General features: G+C 43.5%; 3 protein-coding genes across 4 annotated transcripts; 2 read left to right on the top strand and 1 right to left on the bottom strand.

The window, feature by feature from the left end:
- The first annotated feature begins 518 nt into the window (after window positions 1-518).
- On the top strand, window positions 519-1695 carry LOC108102659 (probable DNA replication complex GINS protein PSF2). Its single transcript, XM_017207798.2, has 2 exons — window positions 519-1109; window positions 1169-1695. The coding sequence occupies exons 1-2, from the start codon at window positions 865-867 to the stop codon at window positions 1533-1535; spliced, it is 612 nt and encodes a 203-aa protein (XP_017063287.1). The 5' UTR covers window positions 519-864; the 3' UTR covers window positions 1536-1695.
- A 107-nt stretch (window positions 1696-1802) lies between these two features.
- LOC108102658 (vacuolar protein sorting-associated protein 53 homolog) lies at window positions 1803-4951 on the top strand. The gene is made up of 4 exons (XM_017207797.2): window positions 1803-1988; window positions 2052-2558; window positions 2614-3788; window positions 3851-4951. The coding sequence occupies exons 1-4, from the start codon at window positions 1893-1895 to the stop codon at window positions 4749-4751; spliced, it is 2679 nt and encodes an 892-aa protein (XP_017063286.2). The 5' UTR covers window positions 1803-1892; the 3' UTR covers window positions 4752-4951.
- A 290-nt stretch (window positions 4952-5241) lies between these two features.
- Window positions 5242-14002, bottom strand: LOC108102648 (TNF receptor-associated factor 4). 2 transcript variants are annotated; one of them, XM_017207775.2, is made up of 2 exons: window positions 13473-14002; window positions 5242-7026 (listed from the first exon to the last, which is right to left on the bottom strand). In XM_017207775.2, the coding sequence occupies exons 1-2, from the start codon at window positions 13734-13736 to the stop codon at window positions 5833-5835; spliced, it is 1458 nt and encodes a 485-aa protein (XP_017063264.1). In that variant the 5' UTR covers window positions 13737-14002; the 3' UTR covers window positions 5242-5832. The 2 variants fall into 2 exon arrangements, with proteins under 2 accessions (XP_017063264.1, XP_017063265.1); XM_017207776.2 differs by lacking the exon at window positions 13473-14002 and adding an exon at window positions 7167-7235.
- Between the last annotated feature and the right edge of the window lie 721 nt (window positions 14003-14723).

Raw genomic sequence — 14723 nt, 5'->3', positions numbered from 1 at the left:
TAAGTCAACAAATCGATGCTGTTGTTTACGCTCAGGGTTCTGCCGTATAAAGAACATCCGAATAATACACAGAAGATTTCTATTTTGGGTTCTCTATCAAAGTTGTCTGCAGACTAGACTGCAGTTCAAATCTCTTCAGTTTCCTGCGAATCTAACCTTGTGGTGACCGCCATTACAGCGGGTCATTAACGGGCAAATAGTTTTATTTGGGAGCTATATTTGCGAGGAAAGATATAAGACTGATAAGAGGCTAGCTAACGCTATCTAGTGCACTTTAGTTTTGGATTTACGGCGGAGTGGTGCAAGGGATTACGCCTGGCCAGCTTATATATTATAAAATGGAAAACTTAGCTGAACTTGAACGCTTGATCATGTTTGGCATTCATGTGCTTATCACGACGCCCGACTGGCGTTTTACGTGATTCTTGATAGTTGTCATTGCCTTAGCCGGAATCTGCAATAACAGTTTCGCATCGGGAGCACAAATTAGTCAGCTCCATTAGTTGCAGCGGTGCAGCAATGCGATTCGATTCGATCCGGCCGGAGATAGTGCAGATGAGATAACCCGCCCGAAGGTCGCTTTATTACGGTTGGCATATTTATAGTTGCGGACTGTGGCTATTGAGTCGTAGACGTCTATAGTTTGACGTGATTAAGCTGACGCAGAATCTGCAGGCAATAGCTTCGTGATGCAAGCAAATTGATTAGAAAACGAAATCCGTTATTAACGGTCGACTATCTGGGCTGCCAGACCGGTAAATTTCCTATGCCGATAATTGAAGATCGATATTAGGCTGTTGCCAGCTCTAACACACAATGTGACCGTATACCTCCGGATTTGTTTATTGTTTGCTTGGAGAAATTATGGATCCTTCAATTATTGAATTTATTGGGGAAAAGTGCATGATCAGTATTATACCAAACTTTTCCAACGAACCCTTGCATTTAATATATGGGTCTGTCGGTCCATTTAGGGCTGGTTTTCCCGTCTTTGTGCCCCTGTGGATGGCCACTCATCTGCGCAAGCAACAAAAGTGCCGGATTGTGCCGCCAGAATGGATGGACATGGATATATTGGAGGAAATCAAGGAGGAGGAAAAACGATCAAAGTATGTATGAATCGGGAAAGTCAATTGCATGCCAAAATTAACTCTTTGGTCATCTGTAGATTCTTCACGAAAATGCCTTGCGAGCATTACATGGTCGTGGCCCAGTTGGTCATGAGCACGGCTCCGGATGATGTTCCCCGATGCGAGGAACTGCGCACAGTCATCAAGGACATCTTCGACATACGCGAGTCTAAGCTTCGCACCTCGATTGACGCCTTTATTAAAGGAGAGGGCACCTATGCAAAGCTGGATAACCTTACTCTTCTTGAGATCCACAGCGTACGACCTATCCTGCCTTATTCTCTAGATCACATAGCTCGTTATCAACGCACGGCCACTGCTTCACAGAGGGACACTTCAATGCTTAGTACTTCCATGGCGGGATCAAGTTCGGGTCCCAATAGTAACTCTCTGTTTTCCCAGTGATTTTAATACCCAAATATTGTAGAGCTGGTTTAAGATAAATAGAGATAGTTATACGTAAATTCCTGAAGTCTATCATATTCAGACAAGAAACCTTTAAAAACTGCATCTATGTATCTAAGACTATAGAAATTCAACTATTAAAGTAAGCATACAAAAAACATTTCATATTTGATAAGATAATTTTTGAATTTCGATAGCTTTTATTATCGATTTATAGCAATCTAACCGGTCAGCGCCTAACAGCACAAATTTACTCTACCAGCAGCTGTTCTCAGATAAATGCATTCCAGCCCTGGTTTGTCACGAAGGAAAAATAAAAACTTTTAATACAGATAAATAGGATACAAATAAAACGGGATGAGTGAGACTGCGGTAGATGGAGAGGTGGAGGAGAGAATGGTGGCCAACAACAAAATCCACTTCTCCAAAGAGGTGAAGCAGGTCATCGACAAGGTGAGTCAGTGGAACGTACATATGGACACGGCTCCTCCAACCAATTGAGACTCTCCGTTAAAGGTTCTCAAAACAGATGATCCAATGGATGCGCCGGATTTCAATACCGTAGACTACATCAACCAGCTCTTTCCTAATGAACAATCGCTAGCCGGGATTGATGAGACCATTCAAAAGATGCAGTGTGAGGTGTCACTAATTGACGACAATATCCGATCTGTGGTTCGTGGTCAGACGAATACCGGTCAGGATGGTCAGTTGGCATTGACTGAAGCCCAGAAAGTTATTAGCTCCCTGTTCAGCCACATCATCGACGTAAAGACCCGGGCTGAGCGCACCGAGGAGATGGTCAAGGAGATTACTCGGGACATTAAGCAACTAGATTGCGCCAAGCGCAACCTCACCGCTGCGATTACTTCGCTGAATCACCTGCACATGTTGGTGGGCGGAATCGAAAGCCTAAACAAGCTGATTGAACGTCGATCCTATGGGGAAATCCTTAATCCCTTGCAGGCTATAACGGAAGTGAACCAGCACTTTCAGCAGTTCTCCGACATTGATGAAATCAAGGTAACTTCAGAATCCAACCAAAAGCATTTACTAACGAAGCTCGTTTTCCTTTTAGAATCTCTCTCAGAGCGTGGACAAAATACAGGTTACCCTAGCGCAACAAATCACTGAAGATTTCAAGGAAGCCTTCGCCTCGAAGCCTTCGGCACAAAACCAGCATAGGTTGGGACTTAATCAGCTGGCAGACGCCTGCAAAGTGATGTCTGTGCTGGATCCAAAGGTGAAGAAAGAGCTGCTTAAATGGTTTATTGCTCAACAGTTGGAGGAGTACACCCACTTGTTCCATGAGAACCAGGATATTGCCTGGTTGGACAAGATCGACAAACGTTACGCTTGGCTTAAGCGTCATTTGTTGGACTTTGAGGACAAGTATGGGCCGGTATTTCCCCTTGATTGGGAGGTCTCAGAGCGAATTACAGTCGAGTTTTGCCGACAGACGCGTGAACAGCTAGCACAGATAATGGCCAAACGCACCAACGAGATCGATGTAAGACTACTTTTGTTCGCCATTAACAAGACGCAGGCTTTCGAGCAGCTACTCTCCAAACGCTTCACGGGAATAACTCTTGGAGCCAAGCCCACGGAGCAAGCAAGAGTCCTTACAGAGCCGACGACAACGGAAACTGCTCTGGCCATAACAGTCTTTCACGACCAAATCGGACAATGCTTTAAGTCGCACCTGGACATATACATACGTAGCATTGACCGGAATCTTTCAGAGTTAATGGATAAGTTCGTGGAGATGTCTCGGGAACCGTATAAGTTTGCCGAGGCCAAGACTACCGTATACCCAAGTTCGGGCGATCTTTTCGTCTTTTATAAAAAGTGCATGGTACAGTGCAACCAGCTAAGCAACGAGCAGCCCATGTACGATCTCGCCCTTGTGTTCAAAAAATATCTGCGGGAATACGCTTCCAAAGTGCTCGAGGGTAGCACACCGAAGCTGGTGCCAGCCACCACTGGTAGCTCCATCGGCAAGAGCGTTTCATTGCTAACGCGAGACATGCAGAATTTGTCCACTGCCGCTGGCCAGGTGTTCCATAACTTTCTCAAGGAGGGCGACACTCAACGTTTCTCAAGAGATGACTTAGTGCGCATCTGCTGCGTTTTGACCACCGGTGAGTACTGCCTAGAGACTGTTCAGCAACTAGAGGATAAGCTGAAGGAGAAGGTGACGTCTGCCTATGTGAGTAAGATTGATATGAGCGAGGAAAAGGATGTGTTTCATCGGTAAGTTAAACACAAGCTGTGCTATGGTCATATCTTAATCTTATGTTCTCATCCCTTAACAGGATCATATCCAACTGCATCCAGCTTCTGGTCCAGGATCTTGAAGCTGGCTGCGAGGCCTCGCTGCAGGCGATGGCCAAGGTGCAGTGGCAGCATATTAATAACGTGGGCGATCAGAGCGCCTTCATCAGCAGTCTCTGCGGAAATTTCAAGCAGACAGTGCCAACTATTAGAGACACACTAGCAAGTTCGCGCAAATACTTCACGCAGTTTTGCCATCGCTTCGTGGCTGCTTTTATACCGAAGTTCATCAACGTCCTGTACCGCTGTAAACTTACGCTTTCGGATGGATCCAATAATGTACTTGGCTGTGAGCAGCTTCTTTTGGACACCCATTCTCTGAAGACGGCACTTTTAGAGCTACCTTCGGTGGGATCGAGCGTAAACCGAAAGGCCCCGACTAGCTACACAAAGGTAGTGGTTAAGGACATGACGCGGGCCGAGATGATCATCAAAGTGGTGATGACACCAGTCCAACCGCCAGCGCACTTCACCCAGCAAGTACTTAAACTTCTTCCCGACATCACCATTGCCGAATACCAAAAAATTCTGGATATGAAAGCGGTCAAGCGGGTGGATCAGCTGCAGTTGATCGATCTGTTCAAGCACACGGCTTCAGCAGCGGCTGTTAGTGGCCTAATAGAGGCAACTGCTGGAGATGAAGATATCAAAGCAACCGATACTACAGCCGTATCATCCGTGACGACGGACGACGCTGAACCTTCCACAGGAGCAACTGATTCCAGCACAGTGGTAGCGACAACGGCATCTTCTTCCACACCCAAACGAGCCTTTATTTTCAGCGTAGGAAGCTTTACAGGTAGTGCAGATAAAAACGCCGATGGCAGCTCCCAGACGGGCATCCGGAAGCTGGAGAATCTCCTAAAAAAGCGTTTTCCATAGGGCAAACTATATTCACCAATCATTCCACTGAGTTCGCTTTAGTTTACAATATTCGTGAATGCTTGTTTATTTATTTATTAAGTCTATTTGGTTTAAATGGTCTACTAGGTTTGTAGACAAAAAATTACAGAATTAACTCTGTAGTTATGTATTATTTTCAATCCATCCAATTTTAAATAAATACCAGACTTATTTTCAATCAAACCGGAATCTAAAATTACTGATAAATACTTTTAAATTTCGCGGGCAGAATAAGTATTGAGGCAAAAAACTTTAATTCGATAGATAACAAGGCTGCCAATCTAATTATCCACCGATAATCCAATTATCTCAGTACTGATAAACCCTTAAGTGAGCCCTCACCGCCGGTGTGCCCTAGGCACCTTCACCGCCACCAGAGCTTTAGGAAAGAATCAACTCAGTCCTTACTTACTTAGCATTCTGCCTTTGAAGAAAATACATCTCAAATAATACCAATTGAATTAAAGGATTTTGTATTTTAATTGCTTCATTTTATTATATTTTTGACTTTGTAGGTTTTAAACATAAACTTATTTGACTATGTTGAAAGTTGGATAATGACTAATGCGTTGGCTTAACTAACTAACTAGGTGCTACAACTAGAACTAGGTTTGCGGTTGCTGCGGCTGATCCGAATTTAACGCTATGTACATGCAACTTATGGTCTAACTGATTTTGAGCGTACGGTCTAGTTTGAAGATCTTTTGAAAGTGATCGCATCGCGCGCAATAATACAAATCTCTAAACAAAAGACTTAAGACACGAACTTAGGCGTACTTTTATGAATGAATTTGATGAGCTCTAAATTTATTTCTATGCGTATGTATGCTTTGGTTTAATTCCAGCACTGCAAAAACTTAAACGAAACGAGTATGACTATGACGCAGTGGCCCAGCGGTCGGCATTCAAAGGCCAGTTAGCGCCTGATGGCCAACATCGCCTGAAGCTGCCGCTGGTACTGAACAGGCTAGACTACGCTAGGCTAGGTGATTTACTCATAAATTTAAATACACAGTATTTACAAAAGTCGAGTAAATGTCTAAGAAACTATTTAAGGTCGCTAGACGGCAACTATTTTACTGGGATCCACTTTTACACGCAGAAACACGGTGTCCCCCTTGATGAAGGGCCGGCTGTGCAGAAGTTCATGAGAGATGAATCGTGGGAAGCCGAATCCTAGCTGATCGGGTTCATTTGAGGGTCGCTGGAAGTTTTCCCAGGTGGGATCCGGTACGAACGACTCCGCTACGCCTCCTTGGCCACTTTGGGCTCCCTGTTCGAACAGCGTAAAGGTGATTGAGTGCGAGAATGGCCACTTGAGCAGGGCATCGTACTCTCCGGGCAGAACTTTAATGTATACGGACACGTGAGTGTTCTCTCCGGGTCCATTCCCATTAAGGAACATGGAGGCCTGCAGCTTGTATCCGTACTGGGAAGTGTAGAAGGGAGGTGATACCAGCTCTAGACCATCCTTTCCCCTCGCTTCCGCCATTTTGGCTGACCAGTCGGTAATCTTCCACAGCAGAGTACCTGTGTAGTTGATGGACAGCTTGGACACTGCTGACTTAAGCATCTGGATTTGCTGACCCTGTCGCGAGCTAAGGGCCACCATTAGCGAAAGGTGGGCTGCGGCGTTGCTCTCCAAATGAGCCTCGAGCATCTGTCGGGGACCCTTGAAACGGCATCCCGCTTCCTTGAAGCTGCAGGACACGGCTAAAGACTGACACTCATCCCGAAGATGGGCCTCCAGCTCACCCCGGGCAATTGGGCCCGCATCGCATCTCTGTGGGCAGGCCAAGGGAGCCCTTGGGCACTGGGCCGCATGCAGGGGCAGTGTGTCCGCCGAGAATTCACGCTGGCAATGGGCACAGCGTCGGAGTCGCTTGGCGCAGTCCTTGGACTTGTGGAGCGTCATCCTGCCACGGAGAATCCGCTGACCGCACTTGGCCTCGCAATAGACAGGCTCCTGGCCGCAGCTACCGTTGTGCTCCTCCAATCCAGCTCCAGAGAATTCGCTCTGACAGAACTCGCAACGCGTTCTCCTCATCGTGCAGGTGTACTGTAGGTGATCGGTCATCATGATCCGGGGAATTTGGGCTCCACACTTATTGGGACACTGAGTGGCATCATGTTTGCAGGCGTTGAGATGCCCCTTCAGCTTTCGCAGCTCATCGGACCACTTGCAGCCCTGCTTGTGATGAATGCAAAATACCAAGGAGCCCATAATGTGTTTAGGATCAGGACCGGGATAGATCTGCAAGAAAGAGAAGAAGGTGGCGGTCAGTAAAGATCGGTGGAGAATTAAGCATTAAATCAAACAACTCCATAGGACAAAGCTACAAATAATTTAAATCTATATTATTAACAAATATTTATGTTCTGATACCTATTTACCTTTTCAACACTAAAATAACTTCTTGCTTTGCCAATACCTTTCCAAAAACCCATGGAGTGTGAACTGACTTTTCAAGTGCGGAAGTTGTAGTGAAACTAATGAGTTCCCTGAGATCCCCCTCCTTATAAAGGTGTTTGAGATTTGCTTTCCCAAGCTGATAGCCAGGAGATGGCCGTTCTTATCTCGCGATCCCCCGGCCTGTTGTTTATCCAGTCCATCGCAGATATTGATTTTCCAGCTACCTGCCCGGCACCTTTTTGCTGCATTTCCCTTGAGGGTTTTTCACACATGACTGCTCATGTTCCTAGGCACACCCAGACAGGCACTTCCTGTCCTACCTTCTAACGTTCTTTTTGGGCACTCTCCCAACTTCTCCAGCCATCGCTTGACTGCCTTTGCCCATACTTGGTGTATACTCGTACTTCGGGTTTTTGAAAGAACTGCACCCGCCTTTGGTTTTGCTCCCCAGTTTTTTTCCTGATGCACTTCTGCTTTATGCTTTTAATTACTGGGGACTGTGAGAGGAGTGCGACTTCACATCCGGTAGATTAAAATAATAAATTGCGTTGTTGTGCGAAAATATTTATGACTTGTTCTTTGGTCGTCTAATCTAATTAAAACGCCCCCATTTCGAATTCCCAGCCACCCAAATTTGGATATGGTAATTGTTCGATTTGATGATATTTGACAAACCATTAAAGTGATGAGTACGTGAAAAGTCAAATCGGGGGAAAAGAGAGATGTTTTAAGGGATCTGTGGCTCCTAACCGAGCGTCGCGACATTTCCGGTTGACTCTTTTAATTGACCTTATCTGCAGTTTGTCATGGGGCTTGAGGGAAGGTCAGGGGGTTGGCAGAGGGGCGCTGTTTCAGAGCGTGGCTTGACTTTTGATAAATGAACATGTCGCTGCATCTGGTTCTGGTCCCAGAGACATTCTCGTAGAGGCGACATAAAAACGAAGATATAATAAGCAATTAACACATAAGCAGGGTGCGGAAGGGGGAAGGGGGTGAACCTCGATTCGGACTCGTATTCGGATTCGGATCCCATGTGCCCTCCGAATGGGCGTAGTGGAAAAAATAAAATATTATTTCTATGGAATCGCCTTTTGCTGGTAATTTTCATTTAACGTGAAAACGAGTTTTGTGCCATCGTCTACGCTCTACAATTTTTATGTCAACTCTTAAGTGGTGAACTGTACGGTTGAACTCTTGATGGGGCAATGGACCAATTAGGCAATTTGACTTCGAATCGAAGAAGTCGAACCACCCACAGACGATTTCGTTCAGGAAGTAACTGCCACTCAATCGGAGATGCCGTAAACAAATTTGCAGTTGTTTATACAAATTCCGTATCATGTAGTGGATGGTTTAATGAAGAACATGCAGCAGCATCCGAAGAGATCAGAGATCAAAAGCTGCCCCCGGCCAACTGTTTGTCAACCGGCTCCGAATGTTTACGGGGAAACCAAAACAATTATGGTCTAAACGGGGGAAAAAAAGCTGAAGAGGGGAATGATTTCTTTTTAGTGGCAATTACTTGCCGCTCTGCTAAGGTTAATTTACTTTGACTTCCACATTGGGGACCACACAAAGATGGAGATGGAGGTCGTTTGCCAGATTTCGTCGGATGATTATATAATTAAGCGATCTTTGGGCAACTTTTGATTTTTTCCTAATGCCTACAAACGCAAGGAAATAAAGAATATTGTTATTCAACTGCTCAGAGTCATTCAGTTTGATTGGTTCTTATGTAAAGCCGCAGACAAAGCCAATTGAAATTCCGATTCAGACACGAAAGCGTGGCCAAATTTCAGGCTGCGGTAATTAAAAAATAACATAAAAACGGATGAAAACAGACGGACTGACAACACAACTCCAAAACAAATCAATGTTCATTCAGGCCAATGAAAGTGGAAACACCAAACAGAGATGTGAGCTAACAAACGCATTATTTATGAGCAACAGCAGTTGGCGCATTTTGTTTTATTTTTATGGGACGCAACGTCTCCTGGAGTGGCAACTTCTCTACCGCTCCCTGTCCCGCTCCACTCGGGAGCACTTCCATGGTGCATCGGGCCATGGCAGATCATAAAAATTAAGTTAGGAATAGGCAGGAAAAAAAATTTATAATTTTAGACATCGAATTCATTCGATTCCCTGTAAGACATGTGCCTCCTACTTGGAATTACCCCATCCAATTCCTATGCCTTAAAGTTCAAGGCGCTCATAGACGAATAAGTTTGTTTTATGTTTATGGTATCTCTGGCCTGGCTTCAATCAGACAACATCCCATTGCCAAGGCATTGTTTATGCTTCTGCTGAAAGTTTGGGGTGTCCAAAAACTTTGGGTTCGACCATGTTTCTGGAAGATCTGATACTCTTGGGGCTTTATTAATAGACAAATTGATTGGGAGGCACTTTAATTTAAAGGGTTGCAGTCTGTTGGGAGCAAGTGATTTGTTTGCCTGATTATCCAAATGAGTTTTGATGTTATGCGGGCAGAGTCTATTTAAGAAGTCTCTCTATTATAATATAACAAAGTCTATAAAGATTACTACATTTTCCCACAAGTTGATTAGCTGTAACTTTTGGTTATTTCATATTTATGATAAGCAAATGCTGAAGAAAGCATTTTGAACCAAATCTAAATAAGGTCTTTATATTCCCAGAATGTTCTATTATTCAGCTGGAGCACGATCTCTCGGCCTGCTAACCAAAAGATCATCAAATTCTTGGGCAAGGGGACTTAGCACCTTCCATTATTATTGGTAAACCCCCCACCAAACCATTCAGTTCCCCGCTGGTAGAACTTCCGTTTGTTCAGTTAACACAAAATATTCCCAACCAAAATATGTTGACGTTCATTTGTGTAATGCACAAAGGGATCCGAAGTAGGGGGAACTTGGCATGGGTCTGCGTAGATGCATAAATACCCCCTCTACTAGAACGCCCCTGGCATGCTTTTTATTTGGTACGTGAGCATTGGCATTAGCTTTTTATATTTAGAGACTCGACGGGCTGTGTTTGCCTAAGAAATTCTCAGCATTCATATGGAGCAACAGTATCAACATTATAAGCTCTATGAAAACTGTGCTAAATGTTTTTGATATTTACCCGCAGCTGGTACACTAATTAGATTGGTTTTTTTCACCTTTTTTCTCGAGGGGGTTGGGTTTGTGTTTGACTAAGGCTAAAACTTCCCACAGTCGCACGGGTTGCTAATGTTATGAGTATATTGCTGGTCGTTGCTTTGGTGACCTAATAAAATGCATCGATGCCGGATTTAAAAGTGCATCGATGGCGAATTTGTAAGCGAAACGGGCTAGTAATAAAGGAAACCGATCAAAACAGCTGATGCGCAGTTTTGTCAATTTCACAAAATGCCCGGCCAGTATGTAATTTCAGCAATAGCCATAAGAGCGGCAGCAACATCACAATGGATGTATGCGAGAGCCAGACAGCTGCAAAATACAAAATACAAAACACAAAAAACACAAAAAAAAGAAATGAAAACAAAACATGGCCAAAGACAGAAACTGGTTTTCACCTGGGAAAAAGAGGGGACAAAGCGGAGCAGAGCAGCTGATTTCTAAACAGGTAAAAACACCATGTTGCTGCTGCTTTGTTGCTCTGTTGCTCCCTCTGCACCTGCAATACCGCAATATTTCCAATAAAGCCATGTTAAATGCTGCTTTTTGCCGCTCTTAATCACGGTGATGAATTTGCATGCGTTTGCCCCGAGAAATGGATAAATTATGACTCCGATCACCAGTGATCAGATGTTCTAGTTTCTTTATTATATATTAGAGACCCAACATTGTTGCCAAACTACTGCAGGTGAACTTTGTTGCAGCTGCCACAATTTGTGGCTCATTGTTTTCATGCGGGTCTGACCTTTATTTTGGTCTGGTTAGCAGCTGCTTGTCTGGAAAAACGACAGGAAATGCAGTTAGCCAACGTTTTTGTTTTCTTTTTTTTTTTTTTGGGGTCGTCAGACTTTAGGGCAAAATTCTTGCTGCCATTAGCGAAAATATTTCGCATTGACAAGGTCCCCAGAAGTCAGAGAATAAGAGAAATCCGTTGAGTCAGGCATAGCCAGAGCGAAATGTGTCATTACCAGCAATATGTTAATTGATTGCTAATCGAAAGCGAAAAGTTTGTGAAAATAAAGGTTCAGCACGTTCTACAGGCTGGCATTATAAAAATGGTATTCAATTTCAATGTGATAATAGCATGTCAAGATCAATGGTGTTTATATGAAATGTATTCAGAATTAAATTCTATATACTATCAAAACCATTTTCCCAAGTGCCCAAAGTGATAGTATAAAGCTAAGAACTCATATGAAACTAATCTGTTGGCCATATGTTAATCGATTTCCCAGTGTGGGAAATGCAACGGGAATAGAGCGAATCAATTCTGGATTGGTGGGAAATGTTCAGCCAGACGGAAGCACCCATTCCGCCACTTAACGGGTTTTACTATAATTGCAAAATTCCAGGAATGCCAGTCCAGGGATAGAAGTAAACAGTAAAACAGGGCAGACGCCCCCGTCAGCAGTTGGCAACTGGAACTGGTTAACTGGTTTACCTTTGGCCAAGGATGTTTGTACTTTGCACCGCATCGAGCAGCTGAAAAGCCGTTGGGCAACTTTTCCGAGCGATTCGTTAGTCTAAGACCATAACCAAAACCAAAACAAGAAACTTGTTTTTGTTTGAGCTGCTGATTTGTTTCTGTTGTGTTTTTCGCCAAATGGCAAAAATGCGAACCTGCCTTACATAACCCCAGCTCAGGCACTCATTTAGTTTTTCCTTCGCCTAACGGTTCGATTGGACTACCGTATCTTAAGTGCTCTTCAACTTTGGCATTTTCCGCAGATGCGTCGCCGGCGCCTCGTCGCCGCTGGTCACGATTTTCCATTTCCCTGCCGCCGACGAAAACTGTGGCATGCTCGTGCCGTCGTCTTAGCTTTTCGTTATTAATGTTTTTTTTTAACCAACTCCGTCGTGCTACGTGGGTGTGGTTCGCAGTAGGTCTGGGTCTGTAAATGAATGCAGCTCTCGTCTGCGGAATCCACTGACCAGGGAGAATGTCAAAAGCGGATTGCGAAAAAAATGCCAGCGAAATCGAACTACGGGAATTCTGATTGCATTGCCCACTCGAATCCGCATTGAAATGGGCTTAGTCGGTGGGAAATTTGAACTCCGAAGTGGAAAATGTTAATTGATACTGGTTATATTCGATTTATACAATTTCATTCATTTCTTTTCATTGGTTTTGATTTAACAAACTTCAAATAAATATTTATTTTATAATTTTAAGAGTTAAATTTCCCACATTTGTGATTAAAATTCTAAGTAAATCCTTTTCCTCAAAACTGCAATTGTTTATGCCTCTCAATAAACCTTTTTCCCCATTCAAACTAGCTCTGCTTTCCTTGTCTGGAAATCGGGCCACGTTGTAGCCATATGTTGTCACCCATGACCGGGCCTGTCTGTATCCCTAAAGACATTCCCATCCTCATCAGTTCAAGCGCATCTACATCCTGTTTGCTTTTCGGATTTTTTATTTCCATTTTGTTCGCCTTTTTTTGTTGTACTCCTATTTTCCCGACATGTGTTTGAATTGAGACCCGGCAATCTGTCGCCCAGCTATGGCAAATTGCTCTCAACTTGGCCGTCAAACGGCGGGGGCTTAATTGCAACCGATTTGATGCGGGAAAACCATAAATTTATAGGCTTTTCGTTTTGATAGTTGTCAGGCCGCTTATCGAGTGTGGAAATCCGCTATCAGTGAACGTCCCCACGTTCTACATACGGCTATTTGTTTTACGAAACTGATTGATTGATAATGATAAGTGCCGGCTAAGCCCTAGTATCTGGCCCCTGGTCTAGGGCCCCATTCAATTGGGTCAATGAGCTTTATCTGAAATGGAATGCACTCGTGGAAGGGAACTTGGCAAGGCTTTTATTGCCATGGAAATTATATGCGGGCTTTAGTTGTTAAATGTTTGCACAGCTGGCTCGCCAAAACAGGAAGTCCCATCCACAGGGGCACGGATACGATCCCTGCTGCTGTGTCTCTCACCTCGATGATAGCCTCGTTTCGTATACATATATTATCATTCTTTAACTTATTTCACAGAATTTTTAGACCTTATAAGAAATTATCTTTCTGATAAATTATTATCAGTTATCAGTTTTCATTTGGTAAAAGTAATATTTTGTATTCCTATAAGAATTATATACACTAATTATCGAAATAATCCCTAGAGTTTTACTCTGTTTTTTTGGTAAACTTACAATCTGTTCCAGTTCCGTGATGGGCATGTTGTTGTTGTTCCCGGGAGTGGGTGAACTGTGCGACGACGAGTGTGACGAGGACACTGTCGAGGAAGATGAGCGCGAGGTAGCGCAATTTCCGCTGCCCGAGGTCGTCTTATTCCTGGGCGGCGTGGGTGGCGGTACAGGACCTGCCAATGTGGAGCAATCCTTGGAATTGCGATTTGGCGAGAGACGCGAGGGGAAGCTCAGCGTCTTCGTCCACTGGGCCAAACTGCGAACCATATTGTTTGCGTTTGTTTTTGTTTATTTGCTTGACGTGAAACTAATCCAAAAGTGTTTCAATGGGCAAGTTTTATGGGGTCTTGTCTTGTTTTCTGCTTTGGCAACTGCACTGTTTATAGGCACATCACACAGATCTTGACTATTTTCAAAACTTTGCGAAATTCACACGGCGCACGCGCATCGTTTATCTTTTTGTTTTTGTTTCAGATGCGAACTTCACGAATACGAACCGTTTGCGTCGACTTCTCGAAAGCAATTGAAGTGACTCAGAGACGGCAGCTACGTCCAAGCCGCTCTGAAACTCTCGCTCTCTTACGCTACAGGCACAAATTCATGCTCACCAATGTGGTGTAGGGGTTGTGCAAGCGGGACAGCAAGCTGCGATCTGCTCTGGCAATGCACTTTAGAGCGAGAGAGCGTTTGTTTTTCGGGGAGAGTGCAAACACACTCTCCCAAAAACAGAGAGAGAGAGTTGTTTTGTTCAACGGGTTGCACAGTGGGCATTAGTAGCATTTTGTGGTTAAAAATCACAAATTGAATTTAATTTTTATTTTTAACTTTTTAGTCTCATACATACATGGCGGTTAATGTTTTTTCAAATGATTTTGTTTTGTGAAACAATTTTTGATAACAATAAAATACTGGATTTTTGATATAAATTTTATTCAAAAACATGTATAATAAAATTAGTTATTCATAAGCTAATATAAAATATTTTTATTAGATTTTGGCTATTATAGTTTATCAAAAACAACAGCAAAACCCTTAATTAAACAAATCCATACTGCAGCTGTACTGGCAATTCTTACCACTGTGCGGTGGTTGAAATGGGCCAAGCAGTGGATGATTGAGTAAAATGCTGAAACTCTCTTCGAAACTGCATTGCGATATTTCGAAATGATCATTAAAATAAACTCAAATTTAATTTCATTTTATATTAAAAATCATCTTATATATTTTAATAATAAGATTTATTTAATATCTCAA

The sequence above is a fragment of the Drosophila eugracilis genome, unplaced genomic scaffold (genome assembly GCF_018153835.1).
Source record: "Drosophila eugracilis isolate 14026-0451.02 unplaced genomic scaffold, ASM1815383v1 contig_575, whole genome shotgun sequence".
NCBI lineage: Eukaryota > Metazoa > Arthropoda > Insecta > Diptera > Drosophilidae > Drosophila > Drosophila eugracilis.
This window is presented reverse-complemented; position numbering and strand designations above follow the sequence as displayed.